This window comes from Dasypus novemcinctus, chromosome 25 (genome assembly GCF_030445035.2).
Source record: "Dasypus novemcinctus isolate mDasNov1 chromosome 25, mDasNov1.1.hap2, whole genome shotgun sequence".
Lineage (NCBI taxonomy): Eukaryota > Metazoa > Chordata > Mammalia > Cingulata > Dasypodidae > Dasypus > Dasypus novemcinctus.
Genome location: NC_080697.1, coordinates 41,515,616 through 41,536,552, shown reverse-complemented (window position 1 = coordinate 41,536,552; position 20,937 = coordinate 41,515,616). Strand labels below are relative to the sequence as shown.

The 20,937-nt window shown below is 41.4% G+C and overlaps 2 protein-coding genes across 10 annotated transcripts in view; both read left to right on the top strand.

Moving 5' to 3' along the window:
• Positions 1–4,520, top strand: part of ALLC (allantoicase) — a 65,467-nt gene extending 60,947 nt beyond the window's left edge. For all 3 annotated transcript variants that reach the window (XM_058287932.1, XM_058287934.1, XM_058287935.2), the window contains exons 10-12: positions 1,087–1,195; positions 3,320–3,444; positions 4,155–4,520. In XM_058287932.1, the coding sequence (XP_058143915.1) occupies positions 1,087–1,195; positions 3,320–3,444; positions 4,155–4,361 (441 nt within the window). In that variant the 3' untranslated portion in view covers positions 4,362–4,520. The remainder of the gene's footprint in view (positions 1–1,086; positions 1,196–3,319; positions 3,445–4,154) is intronic.
• Positions 4,521–5,525: 1,005 nt separating this feature from the next.
• The window catches only part of DCDC2C (doublecortin domain containing 2C), a 178,454-nt gene continuing 163,042 nt past the window's right edge, over positions 5,526–20,937 (top strand). For all 7 annotated transcript variants that reach the window (XR_009183470.1, XR_009183471.1, XM_058287930.2 and 4 more), the window contains exons 1-2: positions 5,526–6,008; positions 17,885–17,936. Coding sequence is in view for 5 of the 7 variants with exons in the window: in XM_058287930.2 (XP_058143913.1) it covers positions 5,722–6,008; positions 17,885–17,936 (339 nt within the window). In the remaining 2 variants the exon portion in view is untranslated. The remainder of the gene's footprint in view (positions 6,009–17,884; positions 17,937–20,937) is intronic.

The window sequence follows — 20,937 nt, the reverse complement described above, 5'->3', positions numbered from 1 at the left end:
TAGCTGCTGAGGGTAGGGAGAGGGAAGAAGGGATATGATGTGGGGGCGTTTTCAAGACTTGGAATTGTCCTTGGTCATACTGCAGGGACAGATGCTGGACATTGGTTTTTTTTTTTTTTTAGATTTATTATTATTATTTTTAGATTTTTTCTCTTCCCTTCCCCCCCCACCCTGCCCCAGTTGTCTGTTCTGTGTCCATTTGCTGCATGTTCTTCTTTTGTCCGCTTCTGTTGTTGTCAGCGGCATGGGAATCTGTGTCTCTTTTTATTGCATCATCTTGCTGCGTCAGCTCTCCGTGTGTTTGGCGCCATTCTTGGGCAGGCTGAACTTTTTTTCACGCTGGGTGGTCTCCTTATGGGGCACACTCCTTGCGTGTGGGGCTCCCCTACACAGGGGACACCCCTGCGTGGCACGGCACTCCTTGCCTGCATCAGCACTGCGCATGGGCCAGCTCCACATGGGTCAAGGAGGCCTGGGGCATGAACGGCGGACCTCCCATGTGGTAGGCGGATGCCCTAACCACTGAGCCAAGTCCGCTTCCCAGATGCTGGACATTGTATGTCTTGCCAAGGCCCACTGGGTGGACTCGGGGAGAGTGTAAACTACAATATAAACTCTTATCCATGTGGAGTAGCAGTGCTCCAAAATGTATTCACCAAATGCAATGAATGTGCCATGATGATGAAAGAGGTTGTTGATGTGGGAGGAGTGGGGTGAGGGGGGTAGGGGGTTTATGGGAACCTCATATTTTTTAAATGTAACATTTAAAAAAAATAAAGAAGGAAAAATATCTTTTGTGTATAACATTTTACATGAATTTGTAATTGACAAAGAAAATCAAATAAGCTATTTATAAAAAATGACTGCATGCCACTAAACTCATGAATTAGCATAACATATTTAAGCAATGATAGCAAAGAAGCAATACTTGCTGCAAAGTAATTCACAACTCAAATCATAGGAAATCTTCTTTTATAGTAAGAAACAAATGTAACATGTCAACATTTTACCCGCTTGTTTTCAGGATTGGTTTATTGAATGAATCCAGGTCGAGTTACCTTTTTCTTTTCTTTTTTTAAATTCCAGAACGATGAGAATGGCATTCTCCTGGTTCCAGGTTGTGAATGGGCAATTTTCCGACTGGCACATCCTGGAGTAATAACTCATATTGAAGTGGATACAAAATACTTTAAAGGTAAATGTGAAGTCATTAGGGAATACTTTATAATCAGGGTGCTGATTTTAAAGATGACATGGCCCTGTGACAAGGTGAAACCAGTTTGGGAATGGGATTCTGGATATGTGGCTCTGGACTTGGCTTTCCCACTCACCAGCTGTGTCCTTTTGAGCAAGTTGGGGGGGAGGGGAGCACGCCGGAGAGGAGTTTCCCAAGTCAGTCTTTTCCAGTTGGAACAAGGCCAGGGACCTACAAAAGGTAGGAAGGCTAGTTCCAAACTGCCCTGGGCAGGAGATGAGAGAGCGGACAAGAAGGGTGCCAAGGGGCTCTTCCAAGGCTCCCCAAAGCTTTTTTGTCTCGGTATCTGCCCAGCACGTGCAGCCCTTCAACTCTCCTTCACAGCTGGGAGGAAGCACAACATCTTTAACTCCGCTGGGCCGCCCTTGTCCAGGGTGACCTGGAGCAATGGCCACGGAGGCAGGCCCCCAGCGTTCCAAAGTAGCTCATCCAAAGCAGAGATCTGGAGTCGTACCGTGTGCCCCCCTCTTGCCCTGATCTGGAGACAGTGGATTTTTTTTTTTTTTAATTTTTTTTTAATTTTTTTTTTATTTTTTATATTTTTTTATTGACTTTGTAATAATATTACATTAAAAATATATATGTGAGGTCCCATTCAACCCCACCCCCCCCACCCCCCCTCTCCCCCCCCAACAACACTCGTTCCCATCGTCATGACATATCCATCGGATTTGGTAAGTACATCTTTGGGCACCTCTGCACCTCATAGACAATGGTCCACATCATGGTCCATACTCGCCTCCATTCCATCCAGTGGGCCCTGTGAGGATTTACAATGTCCGGTGATTACCTCTGAGGCACCATCCAGGGCAGCTCCATGACCCAAAGACGCCTCCACCTCTCATCTCTTCCTGCCTTTCCCCACACCCATCGTCCACCATGTCCACTTTTCCCAATCCAATGCCACCTCTTCTTTGTGGACATTGGATTGGTAGTGAGACAGTGGATTTTTATGTCCCTTTCTGGCATCAACAAAGTACGCCAGGGGCCAGACCCCACCGCTGCCTGCCGCAGAGCGTGGGCTGGGCGATGGTAAGGGCTGCCTGGAGAGAACAATTTCTGGTCATTTATGAGCCTCTTCTTCCCATGCGTCCCTTGTTGCTGTAGGGTGCTCTCCTGGCCTCGGGAGTTTTGAAATGGTTGATTCAGACTGTTCCTGCCTGCTTAGTAGTTGTTCTGGTAGAAGGGCTGATTCCTGGAGCTTCCTACTCTGCCATCTTCCCACAATTCCATACTGCATTTTTTTTTTTTTTAAAGAGATGGAAAGATTAGTTGAACGATTTCTTCCTGCTTTCTTTGGATTTTCATGCACATTGCTAGGAGTGTGCTCACCGCCCCCCCCCCCATGGAGACTCTTTTAACAGACTAATCACAAAGGGGTCATAAGAGCAATGTGCTTTCTCTTTTTCTAGAGTTCTTGATTAGCAATCCCTCCTCTGTTGATCTTAAAGTCTTGAGAAATCCTTATAGAGGCTCTTACAAAGAATGTGAGGACCCTTTGCGTAAATTCCTCAAACCCACTGGGCATTTTGCTTCTATTATATTCCAAAGAGAGAAGAGACACTGAGCACTTTAAACACTTCTAGAGAATACTTAGAAATCTTACAATACATTGCCTTTATCGGTGTCAATATTTTTTTATTGTTATGTTACAAAATATGACGCCAGAAGGAAAATATTTTCAGCTTCATAATAATTTCAGATGAGCTACATTGCAGTATGCAAGTAATTCAGTCTGTAATCTAGGAAGTTTTTCAAATACATTCAATTTTCAAAGTAGGAACACTATTCATTCAAATAAATGTGCCAGCCCATTAACATATGTGAGGCCATTTCTAATTCTTCTGAAAGGCACTCACTCATCTATTTCAGGAGGAAATCCAATCCCATCACAAATTGGTGTATCCTTCCTTTACATATTTTATACCTTTGCTTAGAAAGAACGATGATTTGTTCATTGCTGCGTTTTGACCTGACTGAAAAAAAAATGCTGGATTCCTATAAGCCAAACTGTGCTGAGTGCAAAGGGCATAGAGAAAGTTACTCTTTGTTTTGTTCCAATAGGCAATTCTCCTGACAACTGCAAAATTGATGGTTGTATCCTGACAACTCAGGAGGAAGAAGATATGATTAAGGAAAAGTGGATTCTTCCGGATCATAAATGGAAACCACTACTTCCGGTCACAAAGGTTAGTGTGGTACAGGATGCTATGCACACTTTCACTCAAATTAATATTTGAAGGGTTATAACACAACTTCAAATCTTCTGCTTGCTTTAACAGAAAAATGAATACCTTTAAAAAAACCTTATTAGTGCATTTACATAATGAGACACGTTCTGTTTTTGAAACATTTGAATTTCTAACAATCGAATATTTTAAACAACATCATATGCAAGAATACATACATGGAAAATGTTTCTGTATTATATTTGACATTTTAGAAGGGCAACTTAGCATATTTAAAGCTATAATGACATATGCACCCCTGTGACGGCTGTTCCGAGATACTGCAGAAACTTCTTTGCACAAGTAGGGAAGTGATCACTAGCAGCTCAGGCTGGAAGATGAGGCCTGCTCCAACTTCATGATGTATAATGACCTCCGGGAGACACCGAGAAGTCTTCTTTCTTTTTCTCATCAGTTTGTCTCATTAACTGGTTATTAAAAACAACCATCATGGGGACCTGCATACATTCATGTCAGTATTATTTGGGCTTTCCTTCTCTATTAGCAGGTTTCTCAGGGAAGCCAAATTATCATTTAATAGCGTTCATTTTTTAAACCCCTTCATATGAATGAGATATAAATATCAATGGGTTGCATTTGTGAGTAGGCTAATTTGGGACATGCACTGTCATGCAATTAACAAGGCACCTCTGCATCTGCCTTTCTTTCAGCTATCCCCAAACCAAAGTCACTTATTCAACAGCCTAACCATGGAGCTCCAAGATGTCATCACTCACGCCAGGTTGACCATCGCCCCAGACGGGGGAGTGAGCCGCCTTCGGCTCAAGGGCTTTCCCAGCTCCATCTGCCTTCTGCGGCCAAGGGAGAAGCCAGCCATGAGGTTCTCAGTGAAACCAGGGTTCAAAGCAAACCTTTAAACACATGAACCTGTTGTCTCGGTTAAATATTAATAAATACTCAGTAACATTTTTCTTCTGAATTGCTTTGAACACCAATCAAGAAGTTTCCAGCACTTAATCTTTTCAAGATCAATATAATTCCTGGTGATTAATAAAATGACCATGCTCATAAATGGATGTCTGTATCTAATGTTGCTATGAAGCATTTGATAGTTTAAAAATTGGTTGTGGCTGTGAATGGCAGTTGATCTCAACCTTTATTTTAACACTACAAAATAATGATGTTTTATAATATCAATATTCCGTACTTTCTGTATGTAGATTTAGCAAGTAACCGAGTATTGTTTTAATGTTTTTTAAAGCCTATCAACACCATTGGGAAAATGTATTTGTAGAGTCATTCACTGTCCAAGCTCAAGACAGGAGACCAGCATTACCCACAGTAGGCATGAATTTTCCAAGGTCATACAACCTCTTGAATTGTTCTGCCCCCAAATGAAGATGCATTCCAAATTTTAGTACTTTTGGATACATGAGCTAGCAACCTCGTTTTCTCATTTGCTCGGAATCACGTTACCCATGTTACCCACTCCAAGCCAGAAATCCTAGAAGTTATTTTGGGCTGAAGAGATGAAATACCCCCTCATGAACAGTAAAGAAACCGAGGCACAGAGGGGCCAAGCACCTTCCCCAGGCGGGAAAGTGACCCCGTTTTGATTCTCAAGGTGGCCCCGACCCCTCTCTCTCCCCTCGTGTCCCTTCCACAGGAGTCCGCGAGGCGCGTGGAAGGTGGTGAGTGGGGCGCACTGCGGGCGCTCGGCCACCCTCTCATCCCGGCCCCGCAGACCAAGGCTTCTACTTCAGCCTCTTCTGCAGGGCCTGCCACCCCAGCTTTGTCCTTTCCCCTAGCTCTGTCACCCCCTCAAGCACCTCGTCCGGCTCCCAGTCGCCCCCTATCCCGGGCAGACCTGGCCCAGCGCGGCGGTCACAATTGCCAGGAGGCCACGTCAGCACACGGGGTCCCGGCAGCGGCCCCAAACCCCGCGCCCGCCCCGAGTCCCCGCGGCCGGGGATCGCACGCAGCGGGTCCCCGCGGGTCGCAGCGGAGATTGCAGAGCCGCCGCCGGCCGCCTCCTCCGGGTGGCCCAGGCCTCTGCGGTGACCCGAGGGCAGCAGCTCCCGACCCGGCGTCGCCCTCCGCGCCGCTGTCTTACCCGACTCTCGGGGCTCAGAGACTAGGGGAGACACGGAATCCGGGACGCTGTCACCTCCCTGAGACAACCCCCCCGCACCCCGCTTTTGGTGGGCCTCTGGCCTGCGATGCCCAGGAGCGCGGGGAGCCTCCCGCACGCTCCTCGCGCCCCCTGCGCGCGCCGTCATGGGCACCCACGGGTCCTACGGGCTGCTGGACACTACGCCCGCCAGGACGATCCTCGTGTACCGCAACGGGGACCAGTTTTACTTGGGCAAGAAGTTCGTCGTGAACCGGCGGCGGATCCCGTCCTTCGAGGTCCTCCTGGACCAGCTCAACCAGGAGATGGACCTGCCGAGCGGCGTGCGGCGCCTCTACACGCCCACGCACGGCCACCAGGTCCAGCAGCTGGACGCGCTGCAGCAGGCGGGCAAATACGTGGCCGCGGGCAGGGAGAGGTTCAAGAAGCTGGAGTAAGTGGCCGCGGCGCGGGCGGGAGGCGCGTGCCGGCGCGCGCCCTTGCCCTCGGCGCGCTCCCGCTGCGCTGCGCAAGTGTTCGCGCTTCTTGGCCCCAGCAGCCCTTTCGAGCAGTTCCTTGATTTTTTTTAATGATCTTTTCCATAAACGTCTCAGAGGGCATAGACTGTAGTTATTTATCTCAGCAACCCCTGCCTCGGGACACGAATAGAGAACTTACATTCCGTTCCCCAAAGGGCAGAACAGTGTGCTTTCCCGTCCTGGTCTGTCCCACTCTTTCCTTGTACGTAGATTTATTAAAAAAGTATTGAGTGCCTTCTATGCGCCAGGCGTGGCCTAACCTCTTGGGAGAGACATTCGGGAAGGAAACAGGTCCAGACCTTGGGAGCAGGCACTCCTGAGGGGGTACAGGCAACCCGCACGCAGGCAACGTCACATGTAGATTTTATGGACTGTAGAAAGGGGCTGGGGAAAAGGGAGTGAGAGGACGGCTGCAGTTTAAAATAGGATAGTCTACTCTGATTTATTGGACTTACCCCACTCAGCTAACATGGAGGTGAAGAAGGTCAACCACCACACCAGGGAGCCAAGAGTGCCTACAACTGTAAGCAGAGGAATTGCATCCAGCATCCATGTGGAATCTAAGCCCCTTCTTGATGTAGATGTGGAGTGGACACAGCCAATCCAGGGTCCACAGGATGGAGGAATAGAGTATGGATTAGAGTGGACTTACTGATATTCTATTCATGAACTATTGTGATTAGTAATCGGAGAAAATGTGGCACTGGTGTGGAGAAAGTGGCCATGGTGGCTGCTGGGGGTAGGGAGTGGGAGGAAGAGATGTGATGTGGGGGCATTTTCGGTGGTTGGAGTTGTCCTGGGTGGTGCTGCAGGGACAGTTACCAGACATTGTATGTCCTCCCATGGCCCACTGGGTGGACTGTGGGAGAGTGTGTGCTGTGATGTGGACCATTGACCATGTGGTGCAGCGGTGCTCAGAGATGTATTCACCAAGTGCAATGACTGTCTCATGATGATGGAGGAGATTGTTGTTATGGGGGAAAGTGTGGGGTGAGGGGGGTGGTGGGTATATGGGGACCTCATATTTTTTGAATGTAATATTAAAAAAATAAAGACAAAAAAAATAGGATAGTCAGAGAAGAGCTCTTTGAAAAGATGGAGTTCGAAAGATTTGAAGGCAGAGTTAGCAGGCAAATGAAAACCGGGGAAAGTGCTGTGGAAGGCAAGACTCACGACCGGCTCCAGCTGCGTATCCTGGGTTACCTGGACCGTGCGTTCTCCTATTAAAGGTCTTGGGTGTGTATTTGGCTCATTTCACAGCCGTTTCGCCCTCTAGATTATGCTCCTACCGGAGACTGGCGCCTTGCCTTGTGTTCCTTATTCCCGGCACATAAACCATTGCTGGCCTACTGTAGAGGCTCTGTGACTGCGGGCGGATGAGCAGAGAAATCTCGTCCGTCCTCAGAGTCGGCCTTTATCAAGACCACAGCTTCCGGGAGTGGCCGTTGTCCTGGGGAAATACCCTGGTGAACGAATGCCAAGGCCACCGTGGAAAACTCTAATGAAAACTGATGGGACATATTTAGGCTGTCGGTTGTACTGAAGGATGACTACTCAAAATGTCACTTTAATTCTTTTTTTGGTGAAGTCTGGCCCAGGGATTGCAATGCCTTTGACATCGTCTAGCATATATGGCCATACAGCAGTGTTATGTGTATGCTCTTCCTTTTCTTCCCCAAGAGTACCTCATTTTCCTTATAATATTCCTAAGCTTCCTTAGTAACTGTCACTATAACAATTTCCTTGCACTCCTAATTTCAATCTTGTAGTTTGTTGACAAATACCTATCATGCACTTCTTTGTGCAGGGCAGCCTTGGGAGGAGCTGCAGAGGCTGTCAGGCTTTGTAGTATATGTTTTGGGGAGATAAAGACACATACCTAAGTAGCTACAAATAAGCACAGATATAATTCTTTTTTAGGCCCAAACCATTGGAAAAACCTTCCTTTACAAAATGGAAGAGGCCAAATAATTTCAACATTTTCTTTCTTAATCCTGCATGCATTCTGACCTAGCCATTACCACCTATATTTTTGTTGTCTGTCTTTAAAAGACATTATCTGTCTTTACATTTTTGCTTGCCCCATTTCTTTGATTGGGAAATATACCATATATGCAGAAAAATGTATAAATTTCCACATGCACTTTACTTTTTTATTTTTATTTTTTAAAGATTTATTTTTTATTTATTTCTCTCCCCTTCCCCCCGCCCCCTGCTGGTTTTCTGCTCTCTGTGTCCATTCGCTGTGTGTTCTTCTGTGACCGCTTCTATCTTTATCAGAGGCACCAGGGAATCTGTGTTTCTTTTTTAAGATTTATTTATTTATTTATTTCTCTCCTGTTCCCCCTGCCCCGGTTGTCTGTTCTCTTGTGTCTGTTTGCTGTGTTGTCTTCTTTGTCTGCTTCTGTTGTTGTCAGCGGCACGGGAATCTGTGTCTCTTTTTGTTGTGTCATCTTGTGTCAGCTCTCTATGTGTGTGGTGCCATTCCTGGGCAGGCTGCACTTTCTTTCGTGCTGGGCGGCTCTCCTTATGGGGCGCACTCCTTGCGCGTGGGGTTCCCCTACGCCGGGCACCCCGGCGTGGCACTGCACTCCTTGCGTGCATCAGCACTGCGCATGGGCCAACTCCACATGGGACAAGGAGGCCCGGGGTTTGAACTGCGGACCTCCCATGTGGTAGGCAGATACCCTCTCCATTGGGCCAAGTCTGCTTCCCTCCACATGCACTTTAAATATTTAGAAATAAAGCAAACCTCTGTGTAAGCCACAACCCAGATTCAGAAAAAGAACGCCACTAGTATTATAAAATCTTACACTGTTTTTTTGGTCTGTTTTTTTTTTTGTTGTTATAATACCCAATCCAACTTTCTCTTGGTTACTATTTGCATGGAATATTTTTTCCATCCTTTCATTTAAAAAAATTTATTGAAGTACGTCATTCATGTATAAACATACATGAACAATAAGTATAGTGAAGGTTGTGAACTTACAAAACATGCATATCATCATAGAGTGCCCCCATCCATTACCCCACCACCAGCACCTTGCATTGTTGTTACAAACTGCGAAAAAGCATCGTCAAAATATGCTACTAACTATAGCCCATATTTTACATTTGGTGTATGTTTCCTCCAGCCCACCCTGATTATTAACACCTTGTATTAGTATTACGTATTTGTTAAAGTTCATGAGAGAATGCTCTCATATTTGTCCTGTTAACTGCAGTCCTTCTTCCACCACTGGATTCCCTGTGTTATACAGTCCCACGCTTTGTACAGTCCATTCAAAGTGTACGCTCAGGGGCGCTCATTTTCATCACCTCAGTCAATTTGGAATGTTTCTGTTACTAAAAATCCAGTTCTGCCTTAGACCCCCCTATTAATGCCCCTTATAACTGGTGTATCTTCTTTGCCATTGCTGTAAAAATATTACAATGTTACTTCTAACTATCACTCATAAGTTACATTAGTTATACTTTTCCCTTGTATCACCATACGAATTTATTGAATTTTCTTGGGAAATTCTCAGCCATTATCTCTTCATATAATGCCCCTGTCTTATTCTTTTCCCCTTCACTTAATGGATCTTAGTAGATGTCGGTTAGCCTATTTCATTCATGTTAACTTTCAGGATTCCTTCTCTTTTTCAAATATTTTTCTCTCTCTTTTATTTTTGTACTACATTCCAGGTACTTCCTTCAAATAGATCTTCTGGTTAATTTTTTTCTGCTCTGTATAATATGCTATTAAACCCACTCATTGAGTTTTAAATTCCAATTGTTTAAAATTTCATTTCCTTTTTTTTTTTGGGAGGTACCCGGGATTGAAGCCAGGATGTCAAACGTGGGAAGCAGGCACTCAGCCACTGAGCTATACCTGCTCCCTTAAAATTGCATTTCTAGATGTCCTATTTTGTTCTTTATCAAATATTTGTCTTTCTTTGTGGTTACTTGGTCCTGTGTATATTTCTAATCTTGCCTTTTATGAAACATTGTCCTTTCATGATGTTTATTGTTCCTGTATTTGAGGCCTGTTTCTGCTTTCTGTTATTTGTTTTTTTCTCTCATGGTACTTATTTCTTTGTAACTTTAGTTTTTTAAAAAATTTTTATTACAAACTTCTCATTTTTTATGGAAATTCTTTGTGGGCTGAGATAAAGTGAGTTTCTCTAGAAAGGATTTGCATTTTTTCCCACAGGCCTGGGAATACTACCAATCCAAGCCTACTCTAAATTAAATTAGTAGCTTGAGTGTTTTTGGACTACCCAGATACTGTAATTTTGTTTGAGAGCTGGTTTGTGGCACCAAATTCTTAATGGCATTTGCAAAGATGCAAATTTAGCCACCTATTGTGTAGTTCTCTATGAAAAATTATAAGTTACAGATATCACAATTGATAAGAGGTAGAGTTTGGATTAATGCCATAACATTTTACAGTTAAATTTCTTACTATGATAATCCTGCTATATATCCGAATTCACTGACAAGAATATATTTGTATGTAGATATGTGATTTTATGATTTTTTTCAGGACTAGTGGAATGTTACAGCATATCCAGAACTTCTGATTTCTTACCTGAATCCAGTGTTCAGAGTTGCTTTACAAGAAAAGAATAGGCTTCTACAAAAATCAACTTTAAAATCTTTTTCAATACATACATGATGAAAAGCATTTAACTTTCCCCCCTTGTAAAACTGACTTATGTTTCCTATGTTAGCAAATGAGGAAGAAAACTTTCATAAGGAATCTACCATTATGCTCAGAATATGCTCACTAGGTGTCATCCTTTTCCCTTCTGATGAGTCTCGATATCTTCTAACACACACTCTTGTATCTCTACTTTTGTAGAGAGTTTCCAGGGCTTATTTAAAATATTTTGGCTATCTGGAAAAATATTAAGAAAAACTCTTGACACGTTTCCATTTTCAGCTTTCTTAATGTTTTATTATTATTTCTGTAAGGAAGGAAATGTGATTCATCCCACTGAACAGGGAGGGGTGATGGGGTTTTGATGTGGCTGATAGCTGTGGTTATTTTGCATTATCCATATGCCTTCATTGCTATAAAATTGATGTATAATACTTTCATGTGAGGTTCAACATGGAGAGGCATTTGTATTTCATTTTCTTCACTACTTTTTAGGTCAATGATGCATGAAATCTCAATCCAGACTTTGGCAAATAAAGCTCTGAAAAATGTTTTGGCTTGATTTCCACTTTTATCAGTAAGCTAGCACTCGTTGAAAATGTATATTCTATAATTACTGAGCCATTGAGCAGTTTAAATTAATTTTCACCAGAAAATAATATTCTAATTGTGCTACCACAAATGAACTTTGAAGTGAAACCCAATGATATATTAACTCTCCTGAAGCGCCTCTCATAATAATGGCTGTGAAACAGTACATTGAAAAGACAAACACCATAAAATCTACCTAATATTCAATCATTATTCAAACGCTTCCTACATTTTCTGGAACAACTTAATCTGAGCGGAAGAACACGTTTTTTTTCCTCTATAAAACAAAATGTTATAGCCTAATAATTACTGTTCAAATTAATAAATGTCCCATAAGGTCTAGAATTAACTATTTCTTTTGTGGAGAAAGCCATGTTCACAACACAATCTAGACCGGGGATGGCGTGTGTGTATGTATGTGTGTGTGAATGTGCACGTATGTGCGTTTTGTTGGGGCTCTCAAGAGTCAAGTTATAATAGTGTATTTGTCTTATCTACCCCATGAAGTTGTTTTTGAGATACAAATGTGCAAGTGCGATTTAAATCAAACCATCGTTGTTCTTCTACACCCAACCTTTACCTTTAATTTCCCTTACATCCATGCATGCCCTGTGGACTAGAGGATAACAGGAAAAGGAGGAAAGCTGGGAGAAAGGTAGCTGTGGTAGAGTCTAAGGAGTACTCAAAGTGACATTTAGCAAATAAAATAACATTTTTAAAAAAGATTTATTTATTTATCTCCCCTCCCCCCCCCCAGTTGTCTGTTCTCTGTGTCTATTTGCTGCGTCTTCTTTTTGTCCGCTTCTGTTGTTGTCAGCAGCAGGGGAATCTGTGTTTCTTTTTGTTGCGTCATCTTGTTGTGTCATTTCTCCACGTGTGTGGTGCAGGCTGCACTTTCTTTCGCGCTGGGCGGCTCTCCTTACAGGGCGCACTCCTTGCGCGTGGGGCTCCCCTGCGCGGGGACACCCCTGCGTGGGACGGCACTCCTTGCGCGTATCAGCACTGCACGGTGGGCCAGCTCCACATGGGTCAAAGAGGCCCGGGGTTTGAACTGTGACCTCCCATGTGGTAAACGGATGCCCTAACCACTGGGCCAAGTCCGCTTCCCTAAAATAATGTTTCTGAGCCTTGGTTTCCTCATCAGTGAAAGAGCTAATGAATGGTCTACTCTATAGCATTGTGAGAATTAAATGAAGTACAGGACTGCAGAATGCCTGAGGTCGATTCTAAGTGTTGTCTCCTCCCTTTATTTCCCGATGTAGCAGGAAGGGAAGTTGCACATTAACTGTCCAGTCTTTTCTTCAAATACCCACTCCCCTTCCCTTCCCCTGAGCAAACTTAAGGCCAATACACAAACTTCTCCAGGAGCTTGATTCAAAGATCCTGGTCTATTGGATCTTTGAGGATTATTTATTTCTTCTTTTGTTCTGTTTATATGTTCTTTGGAGTGCAACACTGAAAGAGTAAGTTTTGTGATTTTGTGGGCTCTTGGTATGCCTTACTTTTTCTGTAGTTATTTGTAAATTTGTCTACATTTAGTGATGATAAGTTTTCTCATTTGGGGGATTACTGTTCATGACCAAATATGGAATTTGGAAATTTAGGACAATCTTAAAATACCTGTTTGGAAAAATGTGAAGGCTTGAAGATGGTTGTAAAGAATTTAATAGAAGGACCTTAAAGCAGAGGTTGTGGATTAGAAATTTGTGGATTGAACTCCACCTGCAGTGAAGTTTTGTTTGGTTCAGAGTTTTCAAGGATTTGAATTAGCTGAATTAGCTACCAATATTTTATAATTAGGACAGTTTATATAATAATATGAGTTGGTGGTTTCTATTGGAAAAAAAAATAGAGGATTGACTGTTTAGAAGGAGTTGTTTTAAATTTTCCTGCATTTCCTCATGAAACCATTTCCCCAGAACGATGAAATGCTGTTCATTTTAGATGGAGAAACACTTGGCTACTAGCCACAGTCTCCATCAATCCCTATTACCTACCTTTGGCAAACTTCCATCATGTATCAGCCTGGCCTCTGTAGGCACCCAAGTTTGTGACTCTTGACTTTATATTGAATAATTTTTAATTTCTTTTTCCTCCCATCTGTGAACTCTAAGTGTCTCCTCTGAATATTTCTAAAACCATTAAAATGATAATCACAAATACATAAAATTTCATTTTAGATCTGGAAGAAACTCTAACATCAGATATAAATCTTTTTTTAATATAATGTTATTTTTAAAGAGGTTTTAGATTACAAAACAGTTATATTGAAATTATGAGGGATTCTCATGTATTCCCTCCCTCTCCTGCATCATCCCCTATTTTAAAAAAATGTAGCAGTACATTTTAGTATGATGTATCTGTAAAAAAAGGCACATTAAAAAAATGACTCACTTCTGTTAGGACTAACCTATCTACAGTGATAATCTAAAAAAACCATCATTGGGACATTTATCAGTACTTCACACATCTAACAAATACTGAAGGAGGCAACTACCATTGTTATAACTTCTTCAAAGCCAAAAATGTAGCACAAATCAGAATTAAGAGAAAGTTCAGAATGTTCACATTTGCATGCATTTTTGGCTGAAGTTTCAAAGATTCCACATATAATAAATCTACAACTTTGAATCAAAATGAATATTAAAAACACTTAAGCCTGTGACAAACTTACTGCACAGAAGCAGGAAAACAGAGTGAATAGTAAAAGCAGTATATTTCTAGGAAAGAAAGCAATCACTTATTTCCTTTATCATAAAACAAAATTTAATGAGTCAAAATTTTAATAACACTGACCAAGTTATTTTCTATTCAAGAATTTGCTTTTCAAGTTGTGTCTTTAAAATGGATCTGTCCACATATTTGGATTAAATTAAATTTATACATCAAAAACATGCTCATAATTCTAATCTTAAGTACAAACCATAATTTATCAAATACTATAGTACAAATACTATACAATAATACTACCAATTAGATTTATATGCTCCATCTGAAAGACTTACCTTGCAAACAGTAGTTTTGCCCTATTTCTCCAGAATAAATGTCCCTATGTCTAAAACTTTAAAAGATAATGAAAAAAGACAGATTCAAATAATTCATACTATGCATTTTCCTTCATCGGGCTTTGATAAGCTCTTCTCCAAATCTCTTGCCCTTGTTTTTTTCCTTTCAGGCTGCAGCATCCCCTTTAGTATCTCTTGCAAAGGTCTTTTGGTAACATTCTATCAGTTTTTGTTTGCCTGTGAAGTCTTTGAACTCACCCTCATTTTGAAGGACAGCTTTGTCAGATGTAGAATTCTTGGCTGGCAGTTTTTCTCTTTTAGTGCCTTAAATACATCATACCACTTAATCTTATAGAGTTTCCCTTGTATGTGATGCTTTGCTTTTCTCTTGGTGCTTTCAGAATCCTCTCTTTATCTCTGATATTTGTCATTCTGAATAGTAGGTATCTGTGGGTCTTTTCCAGTTCAGATGTTCCGTCCTTCAAATCACTAGTTTTGTCTTCAAGCAATTCAAATATGCTCTTATGTGCCTCTAATGTGTTTTTTTTTTGTTTCTTTCACAATTGAGATTTTATTGGTTGTTTTGAAGCTCAGCACATACAGTATGAACAATAGGTACACAGTTCTTAATGTACATAGTGAAAATCTAAAAAGCCATGTAGTTGTTTTTCTAAAGTTATTCCAGTGACTTTCCAGCTTAAAGTTTGTAGGCAAGTTTTCCTTAAGAGGATATCAAGTACCAATATCTTCAAATATTGATAAACTCTTACATCTTTACGTCCCACAAATTCACAATACCATACACACTACATACTCCTATTCCCAATCTTTTATAGAACATAACAAAGTTGTTAGAAAAACTGGACGACCACGACCAAGGATGTTAGAGTTCTGACAGGGAGAGCCAAGATCAGGGAGTGGTTTTAAGAAACATGTCTACTAGAAAAATGGGAATAGGAGTAATTTAAAATGTTCGACACATATTCAATGTATGACTGTGATTCCAAATCCCCATTTAGTATGTGTTGTATTATAGGGTATAAAAACTACCAGCCCCCAGTGGAATGTTAACACCCGAGACAGTCAAAACCTCCTATAATTCAATACCCACTATTTTCTGATTGCACCAAAAAATAAACACCAGCAAATGATTTCCCCTCTTAAAAAAAAAGCATTCACATAAAAAAAAAAAAAAATGGGATGAGGTGGGATTCCAATCGCCTTCTTAAAAATGTTTCTTTTACCTCTACTAAAAAACTTGCATTTACAAAATAGCTGATAAAAATATTCCTCTGGATTGTGCAAGAAGAGAGAAACAGGGACCACCGATAAGACATGGTATACGGTATTAACTAGACTTGACTTCTTTTTCTCCTGCTTCATCAGAGGCTGGACTCATCTCAGTTTCAGTTTTTCCATTTTCTGCAGGTAAATCTTCTTTAGTTTCTTGGTTAGCCACTTCAGCTTGTTTTCCCTTTGCTCCCCTTTTTCCTTTTGGTTGCACTTTTTTGTCTGAAGGTTTATCCTTTCCTGCTGCCTTTTTTGGCTTTGCTTCCGCTTTCATAGGAGCAGTTTAGCAGAGCTGACCTCCTCTTGGGCTCCTCGTTCCCTGCGGCTTTGGTGGAGCTGACCTTCCTCTTGGGCATCTTGGCCGTGCTGTGGCATGCGGCTCCCCGAGAGCCTTCTCGAAGCTGGGCTGCTGGCTGCTACCCTAATGTGTTTTTAATCACATCCATTGCGTCTTTCATTCTCATAAGATCTGTTACTTTTCTTTGCAACCATTCAAATTGTTCTCTATGCTCTCCCAGTGTCTTCTTAATATCCTTTATTTCTTTAGTCATATTTTCTTTAAATTCTTTGCAGTGATTTAGGAGAGTTGTGTGATTATCGCTGATTAATTGTATTAAATTCTGTATCTTTTTAGGATATTTGGCTTGTTTTTTTGCCTGGGCCATCTCTTCCTGTTTCCTGCTATGACTTATAATTTTTTGCTTATGTCTAAGCATCTGACTAGTCCGTTGTATTTACTCTGGGGGCTAATTTCTCTCTCTTGCCTATTCCACCCCCCCCCCCAGCTCTTCTTTGATATTTGGTTCAACTTATTCTCAGTCTTTAAAATTGCCTAGTTTAAGTTTTCAAAATCAGGCCAGGGACTCACTATGGGGTGCAGATTTTCTCCCAGATACAGAGAGTACCAGCAGATTTTGTCCATGCAGTTTCCAGACTGGCCAGCAGGTGGCGCTAGGCAGCGCACATTTCCATGGAGGTCCTTCGGTCTGGGCCTGGGCTCCTGTGTTGAAACTCCAGATTCAAAGGTACTCTGCTGGCCAAATTCACTGAGGAAAAGCACCCTCCCTTGCCCTTTGAAACAGCTGACAGGGAGGAGGGCTGCTCCCCTCTCAGCCGGCTACAGTGAGCCAGGGTGTTTACCCGGCTTAATGCCTTGGGGGTAGGGGAGGGGACCCCTTCCCTGGGAGGGGACCCCTTCCCTGCTGCGGTGCGGCCTGGTAACTACGCTTGCTTTAGGGTTTTCTGGTCTCTCTGTTCCTTGCCCTCTGGGGGTCGTGTAGCACTGTCCTTGTCTGCTGACCCTCAAAGCAGGCCGCCTGGACGGCTTTTGGTTCTTCCTGCGTTGTTTTTCTGAGAGCACTCAGCTCTGCTTGTTAGTCTGTTGCCATCCCACAATCCTCAGATGTGAATCTTGAGGCATTATAGTTCTAACAAATTTTGTTTTATTTATGATGGCTATGGAAGGCCATCCAAAGGCCCTAAGAGGTAAAATTGTATTACTAGGACTTACACAAATTTTATTCTGGTGACTCTTACCAGTTTGCGGTTTTGACCAAATGGGAACGTGATGAAACATTGTGCAACAGAAGGTTATGGTGGTGTTGAAAAGAAGTGGGATAAGGAATCTAGATCTCTGCTTGGACTTTGGCCAGTTGTGGCACCTTCGATGAGCTTACTTGTTTGGGCCCTTAGGGACCTGGTTGCAAAAGGGAGTCGAGTTTGATGATCTCTAACCTCCCTCTGTGTGCCTGTCTACTTGGTTCTCTTTTTTTTTGTTTGTATTAGCAAGTTCAAGTTGTAGTCATTCTTTTTTTTTTTTTTTAATTGGTGTTTTACAGAAAAATCATGCAGAAAGTACAAAGTTCTCATGTCCTCTCCCCCCTCAACAGTTTTCCCTATTATTATCATTTTGCATTAGCGGGGTACCTTTGTACAATTGATGAATAATATATTATTATATTATTAATAACTACAGTCCATAGCCCTCTGATTAATAAAATTATAAAAGGAAAAGTGTTGTCATCTAAGAGACAGTTTTCCACCATACAATGCCAATGTTATCCAGTATGAAAAATTTCCTTACTATGGCATTGCTATTATATATAGATTTGGAGTCTATCATTTACAGTGTTCGTTATTTTAGTTTTAAATTGCTGTGGGTTTTTTATATATTTTAATGCTGAAAAGAAGTAATCTCTAAAGAGTCTCAAATGCTCCAAATATGTATCATCTAATTATGTTTCATTTTCTTCTTTTGCAGTTATTTTCACATAGTTCCCAGAAAACCAGCAAAGATGAGAAAGTACAAGGAGGTAAGTTTTCACCACTAACTCCTAAAGATGGGATAGATTGGATGGTTTGGTAAAATTGCAAATGTCAGTATTAACAAATTGCAGTTTCATAAAAACAGTGTTTAGTAGGGAATGTCTCTAAAGGCGTGTTGCTCTTAAAATCAGAATCGGCTGCAAGCTGTCAAAGCACTTAAGTAACTAAAATGATGGAAGTTAGTCAAAATATTCTAAGACCATAGTTAGAGAGAGAGTCATCTTTGAGAAGCACTGTGCAATTATTTATCAAAAATTTCACTTTCTGTTTGTTTTTTTTTGGCTTTGGAAAAATGGGTGTCAGGAAAAGTTATTTATTTATTTATTTTTTAAAGATTTATTTATTTATTTAATTCCCCCCCCTCCCCTGGTTGTCTGTTCTTGGTGTCTATTTGCTGCGTCTTTGTTTCTTTGTCCGCTTCTGTTGTCGTCAGCGGCACGGGAAGTGTGGGCGGCGCCATTCCTGGGCAGGCTGCTCTTTCTTTTCACGCTGGGCGGCTTTCCTCACGGGCACACTCCTTGCGCATGGGGCTCCCCCACGCGGGGGACACCCTTGCGTGGCACAGCACTCCTTGCGCGCTGCGCATGGCCAGCTCCACACGGGTCAGGGAGGCCCGGGGTTTGAACCGCGGACCACCCATATGGTAGACGGACGCCCTAACCACTGGGCCAAAGTCCGTTTCCCAGGAAAAGTTATTTTGAGATGCAATTTTGGAACTAATTAAAATGCTAGATCTAAAGACTTGCTCCAAGTTCTTAACAGTTTTGTATTTGATAGACATTTGAAAGGTCTATATGATGGAATAATCCATTACTCTTTCACATCACTTACTCTTAAAAATAACCATGTAAGGTATATGTTAAGAAGATCTACCTTTTTTTTAAGCAAAAAGAATCTCCAGGTTTTCAGGGAGATGAACTGTTGCTATTTAGAATATAACATGATTTCCACTTAAAAAAATATGGACCTGTTATACCGAGGAGTATTACAAACGTGAGATGTTTTGAGGTTATCTCTTTCTCTGAGTGATACTTGGGCTACTAAGTTTCCCTCACTGTAAAATGGAGATGATAATCTTTATCTCAAGAAAGTAAGATACATATATAGAACCAGCAGTAGATAAGTGATGATTCTTTTCATCCACATCTTAAGAGAAGCTGGGCTTCTCTCTGTTCTCTATTCACCATCTAATATTCCAATAAAAGACATTATAGTAGCTCAGGATTAGTCCAAAGCAGTAGCTACAGAAGCGTTTAGCCACTTCTTTAGAGCCTGCACTTCATAATGGTGAAATAAATCCCACTAAATTTATTACTTATGCGCCTTAAATTGTGACTTGCCAGGGGGCAGGAAGGCAAGATTCCAACTAGAAAGAAATTCTGGCAGTCACTGAATTTCAGGGTTCAGGGTTAATAAACAGAGTGGAAAAGACATATGATTACTCTGAACATGTAGGTAACCGTACCTCTTCCTCTTCAGGTAGGAAAATGGTTCCGAAAATGAGAATCACCCCTTGAGAACATTTGTTAATGTTTGCGTCTATGTTTATCCTTTGTACATTTCAGTGACTTTAAAAAATAAGATAGGATTATAAAGTAACATTCAGCATTTTAGGACTGGAAGGAAAGTTCCAGAATATCTTGTCAAATCTTATTTTCTAGTTAAGGAAGGTTTGCTCCAGAGAGGTTAAGTGACACGCCCAATGGCAGAGAAGGGCTCAGTCTCATTTTTGCCTAGACATGGTTTGGTCCATTGTATTCCAATGCCTCAACAATTTTTCTTTTTAAAAAATATCAGAATTTAAACACTTATATGAGCCTTTTCCCCTTTAAATGGACACCACCTTTCTATGTACTTACATACTAATGGTACTTTAATTGTCCACAGTATTTTTGTAATTTTTCTTTTGCAATTTATACTTTTTTCCATTAAAAAATCTGGTATAAAATTAGCTATTATTAATTAAGAAAAGTGTCAAAAATACTGTACAGAAAAGCTCAATTAAAAGAATAAAAATCATCCACAATCTTTCTGCTCAAAAATGACCACCATTAACATTTGCAATATCTATTTCCATTAGTTTTTCTATGTATAAGAAATAAAGATATATGTTATAATATATATTTATATCATATATATACATGCACATTCCTACATGCACACATGTATACAGAAATGGAATTTAGCAATAGATACTGTTTTATTTATTATATATCATGAACATTTCTTCATATAGCAAATCATCTTCTGTCACATGATTTTTATTGGCTACAAAATATTCCGTCATATGAATCTATCATAATGATTTAACTCATTTCAACAGACCTTTAAGTCATTTTGCTTTTTCACTATTTTAAATTGAATGGACACCTTATAGAGAAATATTTGTTCACATATTGATTGTTTCAATAGGATATGTCAGGAAGTGGAATTGCTGGAGCAATTACATGCACAGTTTCTTCTCCCACCCCCCACCCCCCCAGGGATGGTTCCCTCGCCTGTTTGCTCATTGTTTTTGCTTGGTGTTTGCACTTGCTTTCTGCTTATGTTTTTGCTTACTGTTTGTCTTTAGGAGGCACTGGGAACTGAACCTGGGACCTCCCATGTGGGAGGTGGGTGCTTAACTCCTTGGGCCACATCTGCTCCCCCTATGTTCACAATTTTAATCCCTTTAATATTTACTTCCAGATTGGATTCCAGAAATTTCTAAAAATGTATACTGCTTCCAACATTATATGAGTGTATGAGAATGCTCGCAGTTCCTCTTTTGTGTGCTTGGCTCATTAATCCTTGCCCTTCTTTCCTTTGGTTGGAAGAAATTAATCCTTAAACTTGGCTTGTGATTATTCTCATTTGATATGTAAATCCTTGTCTTGGCAGAATTGCAGTCTTTTCATGGATACATGTCTGTGGAGTAGCCAATATTAAATGAATTGGGGCACCGCCCAGAGTTGTGATCAGAAACAGATTTAATCCAAGCATTCTGCT